The sequence below is a fragment of the Phyllostomus discolor genome, chromosome 12 (assembly GCF_004126475.2).
Source record: "Phyllostomus discolor isolate MPI-MPIP mPhyDis1 chromosome 12, mPhyDis1.pri.v3, whole genome shotgun sequence".
In the NCBI taxonomy this organism is placed as follows: Eukaryota; Metazoa; Chordata; class Mammalia; order Chiroptera; family Phyllostomidae; genus Phyllostomus; species Phyllostomus discolor.
In genome coordinates this window covers 15,591,222-15,615,176 of record NC_040914.2, presented here as the reverse complement: position 1 = coordinate 15,615,176, position 23,955 = coordinate 15,591,222, and the positions used below count along the sequence as shown (strand labels likewise).

The 23,955-nt window shown below is 54.8% G+C and overlaps 1 protein-coding gene across 3 annotated transcripts; it reads left to right on the top strand.

Annotated features, from left to right (window-relative positions):
* Positions 1–8,956: 8,956 nt before the first annotated feature.
* On the top strand, positions 8,957–21,607 carry KCNN4 (potassium calcium-activated channel subfamily N member 4). Of its 3 annotated transcripts, none has more exons than XM_036013022.1 (9): positions 8,957–9,674; positions 12,411–12,506; positions 13,666–14,078; positions 15,787–15,922; positions 18,303–18,413; positions 18,686–18,804; positions 19,093–19,162; positions 20,412–20,579; positions 20,866–21,607. In XM_036013022.1, exons 1-8 carry the CDS (start codon positions 9,516–9,518, stop codon positions 20,574–20,576), a joined length of 1,269 nt encoding a protein of 422 aa, XP_035868915.1. In that variant the 5' UTR covers positions 8,957–9,515; the 3' UTR covers positions 20,577–20,579; positions 20,866–21,607. The 3 variants fall into 3 exon arrangements, with proteins under 3 accessions (XP_035868915.1, XP_028385468.1, XP_035868914.1); XM_028529667.2 differs by having other exon boundaries at positions 20,412–20,623; positions 21,033–21,607; XM_036013021.1 differs by having other exon boundaries at positions 8,959–9,674; positions 21,033–21,607.
* Positions 21,608–23,955: the final 2,348 nt, after the last annotated feature.

Genomic DNA, 23,955 nt, shown 5'->3' with positions numbered 1-23,955 from the left:
CTATATATATAAAATTATGGGTGATTGCATACAATATGTACATATATAATATCCAATGCAATGTACATATTGCACTATGGATATTATAGTTTAATGCTCTATGTTATAATATACATAATTATATACATATATAATTAAGTGTAACTTTTTCATCAAGATATAAAACACATACAGTAAAATGCATAAAGCGCTATTTTCCCTGGTGTATACATCCAAGTAACCACCGCCAGTTCGAGATCCAGGACAGCTCCAGCCCCTATCCCAAAGCCTCTGTCCCAGCCCTTCAGAGGCACCGGAGGTAGCCATTGCTCTGACTCTTATCACGGATGAATGTTGCCTGTTTCTTTTTTAAAGATTTCACTTATTTACTGTTTTAGACAGAGAGGAAGGGAAACAGAAAGAGAAGGAGAGAGATACCAATGTGTGGTTGCCTGTCATGTGCCCACAACCCAGGCATGTGCCCCAGACTGGGAATTGAACCAGCGACCCATTTGGTTCACAGGCCAGCCCTCAATCCACTGAGCCATACCAGCCGGGGCAGAATGTTGCCTTTTTTGTGCTTCATATAAATGGAGTCCTGCACATGTCTTCCTGTGCACACGAAGAGAATTCCTGTGGCAAGAATGGAAGCCAAGACCTCTAGGTGGCTACCGCCCCAGTCCAGGCGTGTGATGATGGTGGAGGCCACAGGGGTAGTGAGAACAGTTGGAAACAGGATAGATTTTGTCAGTGGAGCTGACTGATACATTGATGGAGGGCTGGGAGGGGAATTAAAAATAAGACAGTTCCCAGGTTCTGGCCAGAGGAACAGGGTACATGGTGGTGCCGTTTACCAAAGAGAGGAACAGATGGAAGGGAGTGGGAATCAACAGTGGGTGATGGACATGTTGAGCCTGATTCAGGTTAAACTAAGAGCACTTTGGCTGGCACAGGTCCCTGGGTTCTAGACGTGGCCTCCTGCACTGCTGTGGACCAGTAGCCTAGTCTCCCTGGGTGACTGAGATCAGTCACCCCAGCACTAGAGGAATCCCCTTCTTCCTGGTTCAGTGGTAGGAGGAGCCCAAAATAGCCAGGTGGCTGACTGACCTTCCAGTTCGCTGGAACTGTCACCGCGTCCTCTGAAGGGAACCCAGACCCTCAACCCAGCAGCACCTGAAGTCATGGGGGTGGGAAGCAAACGTTCTGCATGTGGGTTTGGGTGTAACAGTGAGAGGAGCCCCTGCCGCCCTTTGCCACTCAGATCCACGCATGCGGGTTGTGGGGGAGTTGGCACTAGAGGCACATGCCGCACCCCGTGAGACAGGGCCCCATCCTCCGAGGGCGTCAGCAACACTAACTGAGTCCCCCCACTGTTTTATCAGGCAGGCTTCTTCTGGTGGTGGGGCGTGAGGTAAGGCCAATGGAAGACCTGGGCCCATGCCCATTGCTGCACTGCTTTCACTATGGTCAAAAGCAAGGCTGTGTGCAGCACGCCATGGAGGAGAAGATATCCTGCAGCTCTGGGGAGGGGCTAGGTCATGGTGGGAGCAGAAAGGAGAGCCCTCCACCCTCCAAGCTTCCCTTTACACACAGCAGGCCACTTCAGACATGGATCTTGGAAATGCAGCTCAAAGCTGGTAGGGAACGGGCATTCCCAAACATGGGTTTAGACTCATCAGTGTCCGTCACTCACTGAGATGCCCCTGTGTTCCTGGCCAGGCACTGGACACTGGGGCCATGGAGGCGAGTCCAAGTCTGATGGGAGAGGCAGGTCCATGCTCAGCCAGCCTTGAGCCTATGGTGGAGGGATGTGCAGGGACAAGAGGAGCCAGTGCTGGGGAAGGGACACATTGGGGTTGGTACCCAAGGGTGGAGAACCTGGTAACAGGCCATGAAGCATGTCAGATGGACAGGAAAGGGAACTGCATTCCAGGAAGAGGGAGCAGCTCATGCAAGCAGAGACACAGAGTCAGAAGTAATCTTGCTAGAGACTCAACCAACATTTGTAATTCAACCTTCCACGCTGGATGGTTCTGGAGAACCCTACCCCTGTGGAGTTCTAGGTTGGACAGGGGACACAGACTGGGGCCCAGATGCACACAGCCCCAAGAGCAATCAGGGCAGGAAATAAGGAGGGTGTTTGTGCTGGAAGGGCTGGACGGTAGAGAAGAAACCTGTGGCTGGACGGCTGGGGCCCTGGGACACCAGGGGTCACTTCATAGAGGACAAAGTGGGTGCCAGGTCCTGAAGGATGAGCAGGAGGTGTGTGCCAGCCTGTGACAAGGTGTGAGGAAACATTTTTGAAGTGGCAGAGAGACAGCAGGACAGTGGCAGGGACAAGTGAGAGACAGAGCTGCAGGGAGGGACCTGTGGCAAACCTTTACAACCTGTTCTTCTGAGCTGGATGAAGCCAGGGACCCAGCGATGGGTCGGACCCAGCCCTGCCCTCCTTGTCTGGAGAAAGACAACTGGAAGCTCATAGTGGATAAAGCCTGAAATACGAGGGTCTAAGGCAGCTCCAAAGAGGAAGACTGGGGAAGGCATCTGATAGGAATGAATCTCTGAAAAGACACCTTAATGACAAGTAGGACTTGGCAGAGGAGCAGAAAGGAGAGCATTCCAGGTAGGAAGGACAGTGTGCACAATGGACTGGTCTATGTATAAAGTATGAGAGAGGAAGATGAGGGTGAAGAGGGTGGCAGGGCTCCTGGGAGTGAGGATAACATTTCCTGAATTTCCCCCTGCAGCCAGTGGGGGGCTTAGAGCAAGGGAGAAGCGTGGTCAAAGCCAGGGGATGGAAGCTCTCCCTGAGGCTATGCAGGAGCCAGATGGCAAGGGGTTGAGGGGGTGCAGGGGGTGAGACTGAAGGCAAGACCAGGGAGAAATTGGTGATGGGATCTCTCATTCTTGGTCTCCAGGGTCAGAGGCTGCTTAGTGTTGAAGGGTTGGAGGGAGAAGGAAGGACAGAGAGACAGTGTGTGAGGGTTGGGGGTTAGGAGGGGTAAAGTTCCTTGTGAGTGAGGATAGGGGTTTCCTCTGGAGGCTGGGAAGGGCTTTGTGGCCTGGAAGTTTCTGGGGAGTGGCGATACTCTCCTTAGGCGTGTTCACTATAAAATTATTTGTCCAAAATGTACCTCTATGTTTTACACACTGTTTACAAGAATAGTGTGTTTCATACAAGACAAATGGTGTCAGCAGCAAAGTCAAGGTTAAAGCCCAGGACTTTGGACTCCCATGTTGTGGCTCTTTAATCTTTGGTGATAGGGGTCTGGTTCACCGGTCGGGACAGGGGACCAGAGAACTGGCGGTGATGATGGAGATGCTTTATACACGGGCAGGCCTGCAGCAATCTGTACACTTAAGATTTGTGAGCTTAACAATGTGTAAGTCATACTTCAACACAAAGAAACAAAATTTAAAATACAACATGCAATTAAATGATATCATGTCTGGGATTTGCATTAAAAAAACAGAGGAAGTGAGGAAATGGGTGGAGACACAGATGAAATGCAATTAACCATGTGTTGGTACTTGTTAAGTGGGTACTTGTAAGTGGAGGTTTATTATTCGCTCATTCTCTTCTGTTTGCTTCTGTATTTTGACGTTTTCCACGATAAAAGGGATAGATACATAGGTAGAACAAATACCTGCAGAACAGTGACCCAGGCACTCTCTCTCTTGAGAATTCAGATGTCTGCCTTCTCTCATGGATTCACAGGATATGTGCTGGGATAGCCCATCACCTTGCCCCTTTCCCCCCGGATTCCTCCACCCTCCCCAGCTGAACGGAAGTTGGAGCCTGAGTCAGCACCAAGGACAGATCCGTAGTACTGGGTCTCAGAACCACAGACAGCAACTCAACCAATGAGGGCACACGTGACAGGGTCAATGACGAAATGACGTCCTCCCGCCTCCAGGACAGTGTGTAACGGGGTGAGAGGGTGGAGTTGAAGGAGAGCAGGTCCTTATTGTGGATCAAGCGCATTCTTTCACCAGCCACCCACTGAGCATCTCCTAGGTGCAGGCACCGCTCTGAACACTGGGATGGTAAGATCCTGGTCCTCATCAACTAGAAAAATAAGATAACAAGACCATTTAGATCGTCCCAAGTGCCATGATGCAGGTAAAACAATGAAATAAAATACAGGATTATTTACGGTGCCAGAGAGGACCATTTTTGAAGAAGTGATCAAGGATGAGACAATATTGAGCAGAAAGCTGGATAAAGTGAGGGAATAATGCATGAGGAGATTGGAGGTAAAAAGCATTGAGACAGAGGGAAAAGCAGGTACCACGCCCGGGGGCAGGAGAGAGCTTGCACATCCAAGGACCAGCCAGAACGTCAATGTGGTGGAGCAAAGTAAATGGAGGGGAAAGCGGCAGGTGGGTGTTTGGCGAGGTTGGAGCAGACACACAGACAGAGAGAGAGAGAGAGACAACAAAACATGAAAGTCAGGCTGTGACTGAGAGCCAAGAAAGACCCAGAGGCAAAAAGATAGAAGCAAATGATACCAGCTGCAATATATAAAGTGCAGTGTCTTTGATCTACTCCATTACCTATTCATACATATACATATTCATGTACATACTTATGTTATGGAAAACTTCAAACATAAAACTGAGCAGAAGAGCATAATATTTACTATGCACCAAGCCACCCCCAAATTAGGTGTCTTATCCCCAAAAGTGTATTCTTTCTCATGAAGCTGAGGGTTAACAGGACACTTCTGCTGGTCTCTGTAGAGGTCACTCATGCAGCTGCATCCAGTGGGGTTGGACTTGGGCTTCAGGCCCGAATGCCCTGATTCTTCTCTGCATGGCCCCTGCACATGCCTAGCTTGGGCTTCCTTGCAGCGTGGTGGTCTTAGAATTCTGAGAGAACAAAGCAGGACAGACTGGACAGAGAGGGGGTACAATGTACCACGTGTGCCTGATGCATGCCAGGTCCCGCGATGAGGGCTCCGGATACTCCATCCCACCTAGTCCTCAAGCAGCCCTGTGACACTGTAGTGTCACCCCTATTGTACAGGTCTCACAGGGCACCCAGCAAGGAACATACACACTGGGGTCTGTCCCTAAACCAGAATGTGTGTCCCCCACAAAAAGAAAGTCAGTGGCCACACAATGCTTGAACCAAGATTCTCAGATTGATACATATAATTACATATTAATATACATTAATGATATACATATATAATGACATATAATTTAACATAAAAATATACATGAGTTTTCATTGGTGGAGAACATAAAGCTACAAAGGAGAAAATAAGCAAAACACAGAGAGAAGGAAAAACGAGAAAAGAAAAAGACGTGCACTTGGAGACAAAGACCAGGAGACAGAAACTAAGAAGTAAAGCCAGTGAGAGACTCAAGAGAGAAAGAAGCAAAGATTCACAGAGCCAGGGGTGGGGGTAGGGGTGGGGCAGGAGGCGGAGAGAAAGAGACAGAGAGATTGATGGGATCACGAGACTTCTTTTAGCCTGGGAGCTCCAGGAAGGCAGGGTTTTGTTGTTGTTTTTTTGTTTGTTTCTGTTTTGTTATTACTGTACCCTCTACACTTAGAGCAAGCAGCACCTGGCACTCTGTAGATGTTCAATGTACGCGGACAGGACACGGACTAGACCCGCAGAGTGCCTGCAGTTCCCAAGACCACCACGAGGTGTCAGCAGCCCAATGCCCTGAAGCTAACCCCTGTCGAAATCAAAAGACTGCCTGGAGGATTTGCCGCCAAAGGGCCTCTGACTTTCAGGGTGTCTTTCCCCACCCGGCTCAGCCCCTCCTTTCTCTGCACCAGCCCTGGGCGACGGGTGACCTTTCCGAGTGAGACACCCTCTTCTTCACTCCCTGAGCAGTTAGTTAAACAACCCTTTGTCCCTGGCCCCTTCCGGCTGGGCCCCAAGGTATCTGGGTCCTTTCCAGGCCCGGAGATGGAGCTGGGAGGAAGGTGGGGCAGCTGGGACGAGGCCAAGGAAAAGTCCCGGGGACTTTGGAGTCAGTTATTCTGGTCTTCCTGGATCAGGTGTCCGGGCCCCCAGCCCACTTCCTCCAGACGGAGGAGTCTGGGGCCCGGACCGTTCCTCCCTCAGACCCCGGACTCCGCGCCTCCAGCCCTGCCTCCCTTCAAAGTCCCTTGAAGTGGCCCTCAGTCACCTTTTGCAAGGGTCAATGTAGGCGTAAAGGTCCTCTGGTGTTCCTGCCCTCCTCTCTTTTACAGGGACCCTCCACTCCCCCTCCAGGACTGAGCCCAGCCGGGGCTGAGTCACAGGAAGCCCTGGGGCCCTGAGTCACCCCCACCGCCCAGCTCAGCCCCTCCCTGGGCTGGAGGGAGCCGGCTCAAGCCCTGCATCCTACAAACTGACCCCCCCGCCTGGAAGGTCAGTTTGCAGGCAGGTGCCCTTCTCACTGTGTCCCCTTTGCTGCCCACCCTGGCATCTCCCATTTCCAGCCTTTGCTCCTCTTTTCTCTTCTAGTCGTGGCCTGTTTGAAGACAAAACCTCTCTGCAGCAACGTCCATGTCTGGCTTCTGCTTTCTCTTTACCTCTGGGTTTCTTCTTCCTCCATCTCCGATTTTTTAAATTCATTCTCTCTTCCTCCTTCCCTCCTCTCTTCCATCTGTCTGTCTGTCTGTCTCTCTCTCCCTGTCCTCTAGTTGTACCAAGTGGTTGCATTTGGTGTCTGGAGACACCAAGGTCTCTCTGGGTGTCTCTCCTTCTGTGTCACTCTTCACTGGTGCCTGCACTGGGCATAGCCGTGCAGGGTCTGGTGCTGGAGGCCTCTGTCCGCGGCCTCTGACTCTCTCAGGTGGCCATGGTCTCTGTGTCTCTGACCCTCGGCCCCTGAGTGGGGCTGGGTGGACCTGGAAAAAGGCAAGGCTGTCCCCAGCTGTGCCAGTGAACAGGAAAGAGAAACTGAGGCAGAGACAAGCATGAAGAGGCCCAGAGAGAGAGAGAGAGAGTCGGAGGCAAAGAGAGGCCCAAAGGGAGATGTGGAGTCAGGGAGATAAAGAGAGACACGGACAGGGCTGGAGAAAGACCTAGAGTCAGCAAGACAGAGACAGACAGGAAATGAGACACACAAGAGCACAGACAGGGACAGAAAGACAGAGATGCTCAGAGAGGGACGTGGAGGCAGAGAGACAGTGACAGGGAGAGAGAATAAAATACAGAAAAACAGAGAAGGGCACAAAGATGAAGACCGAGATGCTAAGAGAGTCACAGAGGCTGAGAGAGGCAGAGACAGAGAGATACAGAGCCAGAGAGAGAAGTGCAAACAGACAAACAGGAGGAGAGAGACAGAGGGAGAAGAGATAGAAAGAAGCAAAGGCACAAAGGACAGAGACAGAGACAGAGACAGACAGAAGGAGGCAGAGATAAAGACAGACCCAGAGGTTTCCAGGGCTGGAGAGATGAAGAGAGAGGCTACAGGTGAGAACAAGGAAGAGAGAGGCGCAGAGCCCCATGCCAGGGCCCCAGGGAGGCAGGCAGCGGGGGTGCCCAGGCTCGGCCTCCAGAGTACCCAGCTTATGCAAGCAGACACGTGTGCGGCATCTGAGTGTGCCTGGGTGTGTCTCCATCACTCTCCCACCATGTCTCACACTGAGGGAAGCCCACTGTGTGCCACGGGGTGGGCACCGGCATGGTTGTGTTTTTGTCACTGGGTGTGTCTGTGTGTGCGGTTTGGTGTCTCTAGGTGTGTCTGTGTGGGTTGTGTTGGTGTACTGCCAGGCATGTCCGTGCGTGTCTCACTTCCCTGTGGTTGGCGGGTCCATGCTTCTGCATGGCATATGACATGGGAGAGGAGAGGGCTTATGCTTGTGTGTTCCCCCAAGAGCCATGTCACTGGGACCCACGGTCGCTGTGTCACAAGTCAGTGTGTGACCCTGTGTGAGGTGTGTTGGTCACCACACCAGTGTGCCCCCATGTGTTGCTGTAGGAGGCCTTTGATCTGTGTCTAAATATGCGGCAAACTGATCCCTGTGTCACTTTCGTTCTGCTGCACGTGGCTGCCCTCCACTCAGGGTCACTCTGCATCACCGGTGCTGATCTGCGTGTCAGTGTGAGTTGTGCCTCTTTCTGGGTGTTGTGCGTGTAAAGCTATGTGACATTCTGTGACGTGACGTTGAGGTGTTTGCCCTTGTTGGGGGCCTCTCCTCTTTCTCTGCCAACACCACAGCCTGGCCGTTCACACTCAGAGTGTGCTCCGTCTGTGTGGTTGTGTGTCACATTGTGCCGTAGGGCATCCTCTGGTGTGTGTGTGGTGTTGTTGCCGGCCTGTGTACCAGCTGTGTCAGTGGGTCACATCTGATGTCATGGGACACGTGGAATGTGTCAAGGTGGTGCTGGGAAATGTGTTGATGTGCTTTGTGTCACTGCGTGTTTGCGCATCCCTCTGTGCATGCTGCGTTCATGGGGTCATGTGTGTTGGAGCACATGGAGTGCCAGGCTGTATGCGGCTGTCGTACATGGAGTGCTGCTTGGGTTTCCGTGTGCGTCACTGTTCAACAGAGGTCTCTGCCCGTGTCCGTGTACACTGCTCCCCGGTTACACACCTGGATGGTACTGTGTCCTGGGGTACATTGTACATCATTCTCTGAGTACATGTGCCTGAATTGCTATGCGCATGGTGTGCTTCCATCTGCATTTCTCTGTGTGCTGGGTGACTGGGGGTTGCCATGGGTGTATCCCTGAGTGCTGCGTGTCTGCTTGTGTCAGATATCACTCCACGGGTGTGTGATGCTGGGGGCTCTATGGGTGCATTGTTTCCATACACATGTGTGTGGCATCGGGGCATCACTACGCCAGCAGAAATTATGTGTTTGTGGAACACTTGGTGTGGGTTGTGCTTGTGCAGCTGTGTGTGTGTGTCATCCAGTGTGTGGTGTCTGGGTGTGGCTGTTTGTGTCAGGTGATGCGTGCCCACAGATCACAACATTGTGCCTGTGTGTGGGCAATATTTAGGCAGCTGCGTGTGTCACAGGGAACTGCCTGTCTCGCTTAGGACCAGTGTGTCACACCACACGTGCGGTGTCTGGGTGTGGCTGTGGGTTTCAGAACCCATGGGGAGTTGTGAGTCACTTGGTGGAGGTCATGTTGTGTGCCCAAGTGTGTGTTAGGTTGTCTCTGACTGTGCTGTGGGTGAGGGTGTCCTGTGGTGTCTGGGTGTGGCTGCATGCAGGCATGTGTCACACTGTGCAGACTGTTGTGTGTGACTGTTGTGTGCCAGTGTGTCTTCACCCACGTGGGTGCATGCTCTTCCTTGCTCTGCCCCGAGACACACCCCAACTCCTCCTTACTCTGAGAAGGGAGGTTGGAGAGCCTCCCTGCTGCCCAAGGGCCTCCTCAGCCCCTCCCTGCCCTGCCCAGCCGTCACCACCCCCCAGAGGGCAAGGGCTCCGCTGTGCCTCAGAGCAAGAGCCCCAGAGCAACTGAGAAGAGCAGGCTGATGACCTGCTAGCCACAGTGGCTGCCCTTTGTGTGCTACGAGGTGGGGGACCCTGGGCAGGAAGCTGGCTGAGCCCCAAGACCCAGGGGGCCATGGGCGGGGAGCTGGTGCCTGGCCTGGGGGCTCTGCAGCGGCGAAAACGCCTGCTGGAGCAGGAGAAGTGGCTGGCCTGCTGGGCACTGACGCTGGCAGGAATTGGCATCGGGCTCATGGTACTACACGCAGAGATGCTGTGGTTCGGAGGGTGCTCGGTGAGTGGAACCCTTGTCCTGGGCCATGAGTGGCTGGGGGCTGAGACTCCCGGGTCTGAGGGAGGAGGGGCTGGGGGCTGAGACTCCTGGGTCTGAGGGAGGAGGGGTTGGGAGCCTGGACTCCTGGGTCTGAGGGAGGAGGAGGGGCTGGGAGCCTGAACTCCTGGGTCTGAGAGAGGAGGGGCTGGACGCTAGAGTCTGGGATCCAGGGAGGCAAATGTTGGTGGTCCTCTCTGCAACAGGAAGGGAAGAGGGGTCTCAGTGTCTCAGTCTTTGAAGGTACTGCAGTTAGACAGCTAGAAGACCAGGACCCCTGGAGTCAGGGAGAGGGCTGATCAGATACTCCAGCCCCACAAGAGCAGATTAAGGGAGCGGTAGCCCTAGGTTCAGTGAAAGTAGGGTGAAGAGAGAGATAAACTTCTTCCAGTAGGCGGCTCTTTGGTTCTTATCTACGCTCTAACGTTTATCCAGCACCTCAGCACAAAGAGACCAGAAGAAACTGGCTGGGGTGAGGGTGGGGTGGGAAATGGACACACACATACCCTGTCCCATCTCTGTCACTAAGAAGTGCAGCCTGCCCAGAGTCTATGTGCTGTTCAACCTGGGAAACAACAGAAAGTAGGTTTATAGTGGCCCAGGCTCCTGGGTCCCAGGGGGCGGGGGACGCTGGGGAGGAGGCTGAGAGCATCTTTGGGGGAAGGAGCTGATGTTGACTGAGGATAGCGAATGGGACGGGAAAGGGCAGGTGGGGCCGGAACAGGTCTGAGCAGGCTCCCGGCACATTCCAACCCTGGCCAGGGCAGCGATGGGGGTGCAGGCAGGACATGGGTCGAGATTAGTGGCTGGAGGACAGAACAGAATTGCTCAACAGGGAAGGAGGGTTGCAGGCCAGTCTGGAGTAAGGGGTGTGGCATCGGGCTGGCTGGCGGGGGGTGGGGCAGTGATTTGAGGATTGAGTTGGGGAGACTCTTGGGGGATAGAGGCTCAGGCTTGGGATTTTGAGGTGAGGGGGACAGACAGCTCTCAATTGACCAGGAGCCACATGAAAGGTCAGGGCAGGCGGGTTTCCTCTGGCTGGGAGGACGAAGCCAGGGCAGCGGGCACTGAGGGGGTGCGGCAGCTGAAGCCCATGCCAACAGGAAGCGTGGCCGGGCCTACCCTCCGCTCCCACACTCAGCACCCGCCCAGCAGGGGAGGAGCGTCTGCTCCTGGAGCCCGGGCAGATAGGAAAGGACAAAGGGGTCACTCCTACCCACTCCCTCCATGTTCTCCCTGCTCATTTCTTCCTTTACCACCTGCCAGGTTTCTGCCTCCAGCAGTGGGACTCTGGAGAAGCTGCTGTAGCTCTCTGAGCCTCAGTTTTCCCATCTGTAAACTGGGGGTGGGGGTTCAATACACGATTCTGGGGGTCCTCAGCCCTGTTTCTATGACTGCCTTGGTAACAGCCACGTCCCCTCCCCATCTCCATCTCAATCTAATGAACTTATTTCTGGGGCCATGGACACCTGTTTGCCATGGTAGGGGGTGGGGTGAGGTGCTGGAGCAGAGACAAGTGCCCAACTCCAGGAGTGAAGGGGAGAAAGACAGAGCTATCAGAGGGAGGTGGGGGCATGTGTGGGATTTGGAAAAGCAGAGATGACCATTGGAGAAGTGGGCTGCCATGTGGGGAGGGGGGCTGTGTTTCGTGGCATGGAGTTTGGACAAACTGAAGAAAGAGACAAGGGGTGGGGTGCTAGAGGAGGGTGAAGGGGTGGGGGAAGGCTGGGGACAACAGCACCATTGTTCAGGGAGGGGGGTGGGGGCAGGCCCCCTGGGGCAGGAAACTGGCTCTGTTTCCCACTCCAGGGGGACAGACTGCATCTTGGAAGGAACAGGTGTCCTAGGACAAACAGGTGGGAACCCAGGTGGTGCCCTCCCCCTGACAATGCCCCCCAGTTAGGGAAACTGCCCCCCAGCCCTTCAGGGAATCCAGCAGTCCCAGTCCTCTCTAAATACTTTCCACCGGAGTTCTAGATTCCTCCAAGTTATTGCCACACAAAGAGAGGGGGGGAAAAACACCTCTGTGCTTTCTGGAGACCATGTGCTTCCGGCCCTGCTTGCTCTGGGCTTAGAGCCAGGAGAGAGGGCAGGAGGCGGGGAGAGGAGATGCAGGGCGTGGACTGGGGGGCCTTTCTCCGAGCTGGGTTGGGGGCCTCTCAGGGACTCAGCCCCCTGTATGAGGGCAAAGGAGGGTGCCATTCATTCCTTAGGGATTATCGAATGATAGTTTCTAGGCTCCTTGGGAACTGGGATATGGTGGGGGGGGGCGCATGAAGTTGCTTTCTAGGGCAGGACCAGCTGAGTGGGAAGGGGAGAGGAGGGGGCAGTCTCTAGAGGTCAGGTGCCTGCTTGCAGGCACACACCTGCACACACACACACACAACTGGGAGCTGTTTTTGATGGGGAAGTAGATGGGATTTAGAAGGAATGTGAGTGTGACATTCTCTGCTAAGGGATGTGACTCCTAGGAGAGAGCTGAGGAGGACACTGGCACCTGGGCCAGGGCTGTCCGGTTGGGAAGGATGATGGTTTTGAGACTTCTCTAGAGCTTCAACTTCTGGAGCAGCTGGGTTGGGGCTTGTGGGGACAGGAGGCTGGGAAATTGGGAATTGAGAAGGAAAGGCTGTTGGGGAGGAAGGTAGAGGGGACCCAGGGATGGAGACTTGGGATCTCACCTCTTTTTCTCTCCCCTCACAGTGGGCACTCTACCTGTTCCTGGTTAAATGCATCATCAGTATCTCCACCTTCATGCTCCTTTGCTTCATCTTGGCCTTTCATGCCAAAGAGGTCCAGGTAGGGCAGGCCCCATCCCAACCCCCTCCCTTCACGCCCAGCCCCACCATGCCCTGTCAACTCACACTTTCCATCCTCCCCCTCCTCCTGGGCTGAGTAATGAGGTTCCTCTGCCCTGAGATGCATCCATACCCTCATCCACTGGGAAGGGACGGACCTCAGACAGACCCACGGGGCCTCCTGGAGCAGCCCCGGGCTCCCTTGCACACTCACGGATGCTGCGAGTTTCGGTCCCCAGGCCTCTGTGCACTCTGCGCCCAGGCAGCCTCAGTCCAGGCCCCGCCTCCCGGATCTCTGTCCTCCATCCCAAACCCCCACCTATCCCAATCCCAAGCAACACGAATGTGTCCCCAGGTCCTTCCCCATCCTGAGCTCCCCACCTGTGCCAACATCCCCCTGACCCAGGAGCCCTTCCCACCAGGGGCCTGTCTCACTGGGACATTCAGCTCCCCGTCCAGATCCTGTTCCCTCCCCCTCCCCCCATATAAAATGGGAGCTCTTGGCCCTGTGCAGGAATGTCCCTTGGAGTGCCTGGCATGCAAGAGGTGCTCAGTGAGAAGTGCACATTATCACGGGTAGCGGCCATTTGGGCAGTTCAGTGTCCTGAGTTTGCAGCCCAGCTGTGCCACTGCCCGCCTGAGGGGCCCACACCTCTAAAATGAGGGTGAAAATCCTTTCCATCTCACGTGCTGCGAGCCATCATTGAGACACAACATGTCAGCAGTGGCCGGTACACGCAAAGTGCCCATCAGTATTGGCTGTTGTCGTTGCTAACGGCTGACGACTACAATTACTACACGGGAGACCCCAGAAACAGGAGTAGGGGATGGCTCCGAGGATGTGTAAGCTCCAGGAAGGCAGGAGCTTGTCTTGTTCCCCTTAGAATGTGGAACAATCTCGGGCACACAGTAGGCACTCACTAAGTGTTCCTGGGCTGCAAGTTGTGGAAGTGGGCTGACACTAGGAGGGAGGGGAGAAGTGGGAGAGATATCTTCCCCAGGCCCTGCCCTGCTCCTTGCCCACCCTCCTCAGCCCCACGCCCAGGCCCTGCCTCTTTCCCTTGCACGGTGGGCACACCCCTCTTATCTCCCGGTGCAGGTTGGCTGCGGCTGCCTGACCCTCGTGTGACCCCCAACCCCGGTCTGTACCCTCCCTGCAGCTGTTCATGACTGACAACAGCCTCCGGGACTGGCGCGTGGCGGTGACGGGGCGGCAGGTGGCGCAGATCGTGCTGGAACTGGCGGTGTGCGGGCTGCACCCGGCTCCCGTGCAGGGCCCGCCGTGCATGCCGTCAATCGCGACGCAGTCCTGGCCGGGATTTCTGAGCCAGGGGGAGGCGCTGCTGTCGCTGGCCATGCTGCTGCGCCTCTACCTGGTGCCCCGCGCCCTGCTCCTGCGCAGCGGCGTCCTGCTCAACGCGTCCTACCGCAGCATCGGTGCCCTCAACCAGGTCCGCTTTCGCCACTGGTTCGTGGCCAAGCTGTACATGAACACGCACCCCGGCCGCCTGCTGCTCTGCCTCACGCTTGGCCTCTGGGTCACCACTGCCTGGGTGCTGTCTGTGGCTGAGAGGTGAGGGTGCTGGGAGAGGGGGATGCGGGGGGCGGGTACTAGGAGCATCTGGAGAGGCCACTTAGGGCAGTGCCCAGGTGCCAAGCCGTGGAGAAGGCTGTTTGTCCGCATTTGTCCAGGCCAGCCACAGCCCTTCCTCCACCTGCAGCCTCCAGTCTCCCCAGGCACACACAGACCCTAGGAAGCCCTTCCCTTCCTGCTTCCCAACCTCTCCTGCTTCAGGTTTCCAGGCATCTGTTCTGTCTTGAAACCCAGGCACTGGGGCCTGGCTTAGCATTCTTTCTTCCTTGGAGGAACTGGCACAGATGTACTGTAGGTGCTCACCGCGGTGCGGGCAGCGGGTGTTTGGGGGCTGCTCTGGGAGGGAATTCCCTATAGGAAAGTGGTACCCGATTCCAGGCTACCTGCCACACATCACGTCACCTGGCGCTGGGCCTGACCCCTTGCAGGGCCTCAGTCTGTCTGTCTGTCTGCCTGTCTCTCTCTCTCTCTCTTTCTTTCTCTCTCTCTCTCTCTCTCTCTCACACACACACACACATACAAATAGAGAAATTGGGGGGTAACCTCAGCCCATGGTTCTCAAAGTCTGGTTCCGGACCAGCAGCATCACGAGAATGTGATGCAAACCCAAATTCCCATGCTCCATCAAGACCTACCCAATTTAAAACTCTGATGGGTAGTTCTGATGCCAGCTCAGGTTCCAGAGCCTCTGGCTGTGCCTCTGGTGAAGGGTTGTTGAGGAGAGGCGGAGAGGGAGAAGACCTGGCTTTGGATCTCTCCTTCCTGAGCCTGTTTTCTCATCGGTCCAATAGGTCAGTTTCACAAATCCCACCATGGTTAAAGTCTCCCTGGCAACTCTCATCTTTTGTAATGTTAAATTTCATCTGGCAGAACCTCAGTTTCCCCCAGCTGGGAAATCAGTCAGTCTCAGCATCCATGAATGGTTTTCCCACTGAGTTTCTTATCTGAAAAATGGGAGAGTGGGGAGGGAGTCCCATTTCTAAATCTTGAGACAGAAGTCCTCAAACTTGACTGCACTTCAGAATGGGGGGGAGGGGGTGGGAGGAGGAGGTTGTTAACAGCACAGATTCAGTCCCCCCCTCCAGACAGTAATTTAGTGGCTCTGAGGTGTCTGGGACCCTCATGGATAGCAGCTTTCTCTCCTGAGTCTGATGCAAGAGGGGTTTGTGGGCCAAAGTGGAGCAAGCCCCAGTGTTCAGCCCCTTCCATGGCCGGACCGAAATGTCCCCTTCTATGAAGTGAGGGGAAATGCAGAGTCCCACCTTTTCAGTCCTGATAGGGCCGTCTCTAGGCCAGGCAGCATCTTTGTGGAAATTAGAAACAAAAGCCTCCACTCCTCTGGGTGGCTGTAGACCCCTGCCAGTCTGACAAGTGGACTTTGGGCTGGGTTTCTGCCCCCTTGCAATCCCTCGACCACATGAATCAGCAGCCCAGGTTGCCTCACTGAAACCAAGCAAGTTTTGGAACTGGCTTCACCCAGGTGCAATTCCCACTGACCAGAGTGTTGAACACCCAGTCCAGCTCATACAGCAGGGTGGAGGCCAGGCACGCTCTCCAGAGCCCAGAACTCATTAGCTTTTTTTCTGGGTGCTTCTGGGGACTGTGGGTATGTTTTAGAAAGGAGGGTACCAGATACCTCGGGAAGCCCTGGAGCGGGGTTTCAGCACTAACCCATCCTTCCCCACAGGCAGGCTGTGAACGCCACGGGACACCTTTCAGACACCCTGTGGCTGATCCCCATCACATTCCTGACCATTGGCTATGGGGATGTTGTGCCAGGCACCACATGGGGCAAGATTGTCTGCCTCTCCACTGGAGTCATGGTGAGTACAGCCACCCCAGGGACCCCACCCTTCTTCCAGGGGACTGGCCATCCCCTGGTCCCAGGAGACCAGAGCCAGCACAGGCAATCAGGGACACCTTCCAGAAATGTGGTATCTGGTCCCCTACAGCCCCAGTCCCTCTCCAGGACACAGACCCCATTTCCTATTAAAACCCAGGAATCCATCCCCGAAGTCTGTGCTCTCTCCGGAAACTAAGACCTCAGTCCTCATCCTCCTGAGGGACACAGGGCCTCTGACTTCCTGGCCCCATTTCCTTCCAGAATCCAGGAATCCAGCCCTGACCACCCCTCTTTCAAGGCTCAGGCATCCTGCCCCACCCCCTTACTTCCCAGTTGTCCAGGACCCAGGCCGCGTTTCCCAGCTGTAGGACCTGGGAGTCCAGTCCCCCAGACTCCATCACGGCTATAGAGTCTAATCATGAAGAGTGTGCCTGTGGGGCCAGGCTCCCTGGGTTCAAATCCGGCTTCTGCCACTTCCTAGCTGGAAGCAAGCCATATAATCTCTCTGAACCTCAGTTTCCTCACCTATAAAATGGGATGCTTATCCTAGCGAACTCCTTATGAGGTTTCTGAAAAGATTAAGTGAATTAAAACCTGGGGTGTCCAACCTTTTGGCGTCTCTGGGCCATGCCGGAAGAAGAGTTGTCTTGGGCCGCACATTAAAGACACAAACACTGTCAAAAACTGATGAGCAAAAAAAGGTTTTAAGTAAATTTACAATTTTGTGTTGGGCCACATTCATAGCCATCCTGGACTACATGCGGCCCACGGACTGCGGGTTGGACACCCCTTTATTAAAGGGTCTCAGACAGTGCCCAGCACATAAGAAATGCTCACTAAATAGGGTGGGGCTGGAGGGGTTGTTATTGAAACGGGTCCCAGGCATCTGCCACCCTCACCCAGCTCCTGTGCCCTCAAGGATGAGGCAGAGGCTCTGCAGCTCCAGATGATGCCTCCTCCCAAATCCAGACATTCACCCCTTCCCTTCACAGACCCAGGCATCCAGTCCCCCCACGCACCCCTAATTCCCCTCCAGGGCCCAACCCCCAATGCCTTGGCCACCACCTTCCCAAGAGAGCTGGCTCCCCTTACTCTCAGGGACTCAAGCCGCCAGTGCCCAGCCTTGATGTTATCCCAGGAAGGACATGTTGAGTACCCAGGCCTTGGGCCCACAGGTGATAGAGGGGGTGGCAGGGGAATGTCACACACACATGCACGTGCGCATGCACGCACACGCACACATACACACACAGCGGTACCTGTGGCAAGGAAAGAGGGGCAGAGACTCAGCCAGAGCAACACCCCTTCCTCGTTTGACAGAAGGAGAAACTGAAACCCAGAGAAAAGGCGAGTAGCACTGGTGTTCATGGCCCGCTCCTGGCGAGAGCTTCCATGGCGCAGTGGAAGTGGGAGAACTTTTGAGCACACGCCCTGTGCCAGCCCCTGTTCTAAACACTTCCCAGGCATTGAATTACAGAATCCACAGGGTGATGCTGTGAGGGCTTTTTACAGAGGCGAAGCAGAGGCCCTGGGAGTTGGAATAACTTGCTTGGAGTTGGGTTTGGGACGCACGCAGTCCCAGAGCTCATGTTCAGAGCTAGTGAACTCCAGGTGGTCAAGAGCTGACACACATGGGGCAGGGGCTTCAGAAGAAGGCTCCTAATTCAAGGAAGGGTGACCTGGTGCTGCAGAGCAGCTGGGGACTGATGGGGCCTTGAGGGACTGGAGGCCTTGGGGGAGGGGAGGGGGAGGACGAGCGTTTGACCCAGGTGCTCGGGCTGGTGAGACAGCTGGAGCCGGCAGCTTTGCCTGGGAGGGGGGCTGGGCTGCGGACACCGAGGCCAGGATCTGGGAAGGCCTGAAAGCCGGGCTCTGAAGTCTGGGGCTGTGGGAAGTTAGATTAGGGTGAGGAGGGCAGGGTCCTAACTGGGTTAGATGTCCCTGGGGTAAGTGGAAGGCTGGAGATAATCCAGGAGGAAGACAGGGCCTGAGCTGGGCAGAGGCTGTGGGGGTGGGGAGAGGGGAAGGGACACCCTAGGTGACATGATGGCCAACTGGGCATGAGCAGTAGGAAGGGGTCCCAAGGAGCCTGAGACCTGCCTTTTGCCCAGACCAGCCCTCTCTCTGCCTCCAGTCGTACCCACAGTGACAGAGAACGTTCTGATGGTATGAATGCTGCACATGGGAGTTGGTCTCAGACACGTGATTTCTGATCCTTGCTCCACCCCTTGGAGCAGTTTGTCTGTCAGCTCGGGGTGGTCAGCCTGCCTTGTGTGGCTGCTGAGAGGGTCCAGGGGACAGTTGGTGGCACAGAGAAGGCCTACAGAGTCCCTGTGTCATAGTGCCTCCTGTGCCCACAGGGGGTCTGCTGCACAGCCCTGCTGGTGGCCGTGGTGGCTCGGAAGCTGGAGTTTAACAAGGCAGAGAAGCATGTGCACAACTTCATGATGGACATCCAGTATGCCAAAGAGGTGAGCGCTGGCCTGCACTGGAGTCCCAACCCCAGCCCCTCCTCCCTCAGAACCAGGAGTCCAGGCCCCCAGCCCCTCCTCCTTCAGGCCCAGGAGTCTAGGCCCCCAACCCCTCCTCCCTCAGACCAGGAATCCAGGCCCCAACCCCTCCTCCCTCAGACCAGGAATCCAGGCCCCAACCCCTCCTCCCTTGGACCAGGAGTCCAGGCCCCTAGGCCCCCCTCCCAGAGCCTAGGGGTCTATCTGCACCGACACTGCGCCACCACCCCCAGATGAAGGAGTCAGCTGCCCGGGTGCTACAAGAGGCTTGGATGTTCTACAAACATACACGCAGGAAGGACTCTGGAAGAGCCCGCAAGCACCAGCGCAGGCTGCTGGCTGCCATTAACACGTGAGGGCTGCTGTTGTGTGTGTGCATGTGCATGACATGTAAGCATGCACACTGTGTGTGACTGAACAGCTGCTCCCCGGACCTCACAGTGACTGTGTGTCTGTGGACCTGGGTGCCTGTCTCCCCTAGGGAGGTGGACTTGTGGGTGCAGGTCCCCCCGCCAACTCTCTGGCAACTTTTCCTCTTTGTACCATGTGTACGTGGGTCTCTCCTCATCCTTCTCCCAAGCTAAGGCCACATCTGGGGACCAGGCTCATAGGAAAACTGACCATCTGTTTTTTCCCACAGGTTCCGCCAGGTGCGACTAAAACACCGAAAGCTCCAGGAACAAGTGAACTCCATGGTGGACATCTCCAAGGTACCAGGATGCGAGGGAGCAAGTCTGGGGGAAGAGGGAGGCTGGGCTGTGGGCAGGGAGAGCTGGGCAGGGAGCACTGGCCCTGGAATGGGGAGCCCTGGCCAGGGCCTGGCACACACAGGTACTCAATAAAGGTCTGTGGTTGAATGAATACATGAAGCAATACTGAGTTTCTTAAATTCATGTGTGGTACAGAGAGAGCCCTTTTAAAGTTAAAAAAAAAAAAAAAAAGAAACTGCACAAAGAACTCCAGTGTTTAGTTTTAAATTATTTTTACTGTCAAGTTACTTACATGTGGACGGATATAAAATTCCTTCCAACTCTGATTCTTATACAATGATAAAACCAAAGCAAATTTACAAACCAAGCCCAAACACACACGGAAAAACCAATAAAATGCAAATGAACAACAGTGACCTGGGGAAGGGTGACACTGTTTCAATAAAACTCAATCTCTGCTGCTGTTGTGGGGTGCGGGGAGGCAGGGCCACGGGTCTTCACCTGGGGGGGCCGAGTGACTTAGTCTGCCCACCTCCTGCTGGGACTACTTGATTCCACCAGTGCTCAGGGCAGTGACGTCACAGCCTTCCGCTGGACGAATAGCATTTTTTTATCCGGTGGCCTTTGCTTTTCTTCATTAGTCCACGACAATTCAAACAGTGGCCCTTGGCACTAATGTCACGGTAAACACTGTCACAGATACAGGCCTCCACAATGCACAGCTCAGTGAGGTGACAGCCCAGACCTGCCAGAAGTAACAGGTGTTAATTTCCTAACATTATTGAGCCATAAAGCAGAGTTAAAGAATTCTCACAGAAAGCTCATACACCCTCAAGGATGAAGCTGTGTGCGTCCTGGTTTGAGAAGGAAGGGAAAGAGCCATGTATGTGGATTTTTGATGCCAGGCACTCATCAATTCCATAAACACTTAGTGAGTACCTACTACATCCTAGGCCTTACTCTAGGTGCTGCCTTTGGGTGAGTCAATTAACTGCTCCAGGCCTTGGCTTTCTCAGCTGTGAATGAGAACAGGATTCTCACTCCCCATGGATTTTAGGACTTTAAACCACACATGAAAAGCACCTGGCCAAGTAGCTGGGGTGTGGTAGGGTCAATAATTGGTAACGGTTATGATTAAGGACAGTCCTCGAGCGCCTGGAATGGTTTATTCAACATTGGTTCCACTGCCTTACTCCATGGGACAGGGTGCACCCCAGCCCCTCACACCTCCGATCCTCTCTCTGCCCAGATGCACATGATCCTGTGTGACCTGCAGCTGGGTCTGAGCAGCTCACACCAGGCCCTGGAAAAGCGGATGGATGCACTGGCAGGGAAGTTGGACACCCTGACCGAGCTGCTTAGCGCTGTGCTGAGGCCAAGGCACCTTCCAGAAGCCAGCCAGGAGGCCACATAGCTGGTGAGGAGGCTGGCACTTGGGCAGGAAAAACTTCTGGACGAGAGGTGCCTGTGGTCAGCACCCGGCAGGATGAAGGGGGTGGGGCACGGCCTGGAGACAGGGCCAGCCTTTCTCTTCTGCTCTGGCTGTGTTGGGAGGAAAGGACTCTGAGTTCGGGACTGGACAGGCAGTGAACGAAGCAGACATTTTTTCTCCCCGTTGCTGACCTTCAATACCCTCTCTCTCTCTGTTTGCTCGGAATCCGTCTGTCTGTCTCTCTCTGCCTGTTCCCAGGCACGTTCTCCAGCTCTTTCCAAATGTCTGGCTGCCCCTGATCTTGGTGCCGGGTACGCCCACGCTCTTCCTTCCTCTTCTGTCCACTGGTTTCTGTCTGCCTCCACTTCCCTGTCCCCTCCCCTGCTCCTCCTCTGGTGTCTGGCCTGCCTGTTCATCCATCTCCCTTTGTCTCCCCAGGACGCATGGAGGAAGAACCAAGCTACTTTCCCCAGGACTGAGGTCAAGGACAGTGTCCCTTCTACTCCTGACCCAGCCCTATGAATAAAGCACCTCAAATGCAAGGACTCAAGGGGGCCCCACCTTGGGGTGGGTTGACTTGCTGAGACTGCTGGAGGGGACAATGGCTGAAGGAGGGAGGCCGTGGCCCACCCCCGAGGCCCCAGAGGGGAAAATGGTCACCACTTTCCCATGTACCCTCAACCAAAACACCCTCACAGTGCTGCCACAGATAACCTCCAGCTTTCGGTTCCAAGTGGAGGTGCCTGGGGGCGGGGGTAGCTGAGGCCCAGAGGAGGAGGGCTCTGGAGGAGGGGCCCAGAGTCCAGGATCCTGGGTTGCCTCAGTTGCCGGCTGGTCGGTGAGCTGAAGGAACCACAGCTGAAGCTGGGACAAGGCAGGGGGCAGCACCCCCTGGTGGGAGAGCAGCAGGGCGCCATTTTTTAGAGTTGCAGCGAAGACGGTAGGGAAGAGGTAGACGGGTGAAGACTCACCAGTCTCTGCTCTCACACTTTGTAATAAATGTTAAACAAAGAGAAGTTGCTGTCTCTTTCTAAATATGTCCGCACTCCAAAGAGGCAGGTCATCCAGTGCAAGGCCCGTACCTGCCCTGTCGGAGCGTCAGTTTCCCCACCCATGAAACAGAGGCCTCCGCTACGTGCCTTCTCAGGTCTGTAGGCTACGCCATCCACTGGCTGTGTGATCTGGGGCAAACAGTCCCACCGCTCTGAACACTGCACCTCACCTGTGAAACGGGGCTGCGCCCGTGGGACTGCTGTGAGGATGTAAACAGAGTGGCACGGAGGGCAGGGCCCTCGGCAAGAACCAAATACTCGAGACAATCTTATTATTATTGCTACTGATTTTCAGACACGATGCACGGCTGCCCTTTTTCTTTTTCCAGGCGAGCAGAAGCCCCAAACCATCCCACACTCATTTCACATCTGCTAGGGCTCAGGCAGGAGGAAGGGAGGGGGCTGGCACCTCAGAGGTCCTCCCGTATGCCCAGCTCTGTGCTCCGTTTCCTTGAAAACCAGATACAGAAACTGAAATTTCAAGAGGAGCCAGGCCTAGAGGCCAAGAACCAGAGCTGCAGGGCCCAGATTCACACCCAGCCTGTCCCTTCGTGAGTCAGAGGCAGAGTGGCCTTGGGGCTCAAACCCAGGCCTCCCTTCCCACAGTGGCTTCAAGCCACTTTGAGAGGCTGATTCATTTTCGCTTCCCTGGATGTTTGATTTTCAGGGAAGCCCAAAATGCGAGTCATCCTCTGCTGAGCTATTTTTGGATATCCCTACAAGTCCACAGGCAGCCTCACCCCTCAGCCCTGCTAAACTGGGGCCTGTACCACCCACTGCCAGACTGCCCTTCCTCCCCGCCCACCCCTCTGGGGAGTAAAGGAGACAGGAACTGGATGGAACCTCTGAAGACGGTTCCAGCAGCCTCCCCCTGCAGGAAGCCCTACTTACGGTATCACCAGCTCCCCTGCCAAACTCATTCCTCAGGGACCACTCCTTTTTGTCTCTCCCCTCCCACCCACCCACCTTTAGCAGGCAAACTCCTGAACTCTTTCCTACTCTTCCCTTAGCCCTTGGGTTAGATGTCCCCTCCTCTAGGAAGCCCTCTCTGAAGCTCCCGTAGCCCCACGAACCTGTCTCTACCACAATATTTATTGGGCCAAGAACATCTTAAGCCCTTTGTGTAGCCAATTTTATAAAATCTCCACAAAAGGAGGCAAAGTGGGTACAATTGGTCCTGTTTTATAGATGAGAAAACTGTTGTCCTGGCTGGTGTGGCTCAGTGGATTGAGTGCCAGCCTGCAAATCAAAGTGTCAATGGTTCGATTTCCAGCCAGGGCACATGCTGGGGTTGCAGGCCAGGTCTCCAGTGGGGGGAGCACGAGAGGCCACCATACATTGATGTTTCTCTCCCTCTTTCTCCCCGCCTTCCCCTCTGTCTAAAAATAAAAATAAATAAAATCTTTTGAAAAAGAAAAGCAAATTAGACTCAGATTAAGAAGCCTGCCCAAAGCCAGAGCAAAGAGGTGGAGGAGCTGGGACTTGGCCCAGGCAGCCCGGCTACAGAGCCCCAGCATGCGGGTAACTGGTCCACTCAGATCACCACACATTCAAATGATATGCTCATTTTTGTTCACTATTGTGTCTTCAATGCCATGTGCAAGGCCTCAGGGAGTACCAATGAATGAGCACACTGACTCTCTAGGGGGACCCAAAGCCCCTCACCTTCTACCACATGTTGGTTTCCCCTGAGACAAGGTAGGAACTGGTTTAGAAGGGGCTTTTTGACTAAGAGATCCCAGTTCTGAACTCTCTCGGGTCTGCCCCGCCTACCTGCCCACACTCTCCTCTGGCAGTGTTTGCACTCCCTCTCACAGAACCAGCACCTCCTGAAGGGGCTGCACTGGGGCTGGGCTGCGGGCATGAGCCAGAGGGCTCTGTCCTGGAGGGGCCCAGTATCCGGGTGAGTTTCTGGTTACTTCTGTTTTGCCTGCACTCCCACAAGAGGACTGGGTGGCAAAGAGGGTCCGGAGAGGAGTGGGGACTTACCAGGGTTAGGGAACTAGCCAGGAACTGAGCTGGGGGGCAGGGGTGGGGGATGGGCTGAGCTCTGGCCTCTCCCCTTCCATAGAGACTCCTTGCCCCTGGGGACCTTTCTCATACTGACTGGGCCCTGCTCTTCCTCAAAACCCTTCCATGGCTCCCACCTACCCTCTGTCAGTCTAGCTCCTAAGCCTAGCTCATATTTCCTTTCATTAAGATCCATTTTACATAAACTGCACAAATTTTTAAATGCAGTCTCAATGAATTTTTACAAAGGCATTCACCTGAGTAGCCACCACTCGGATCACGCCAGAAGTTTCCAGTAC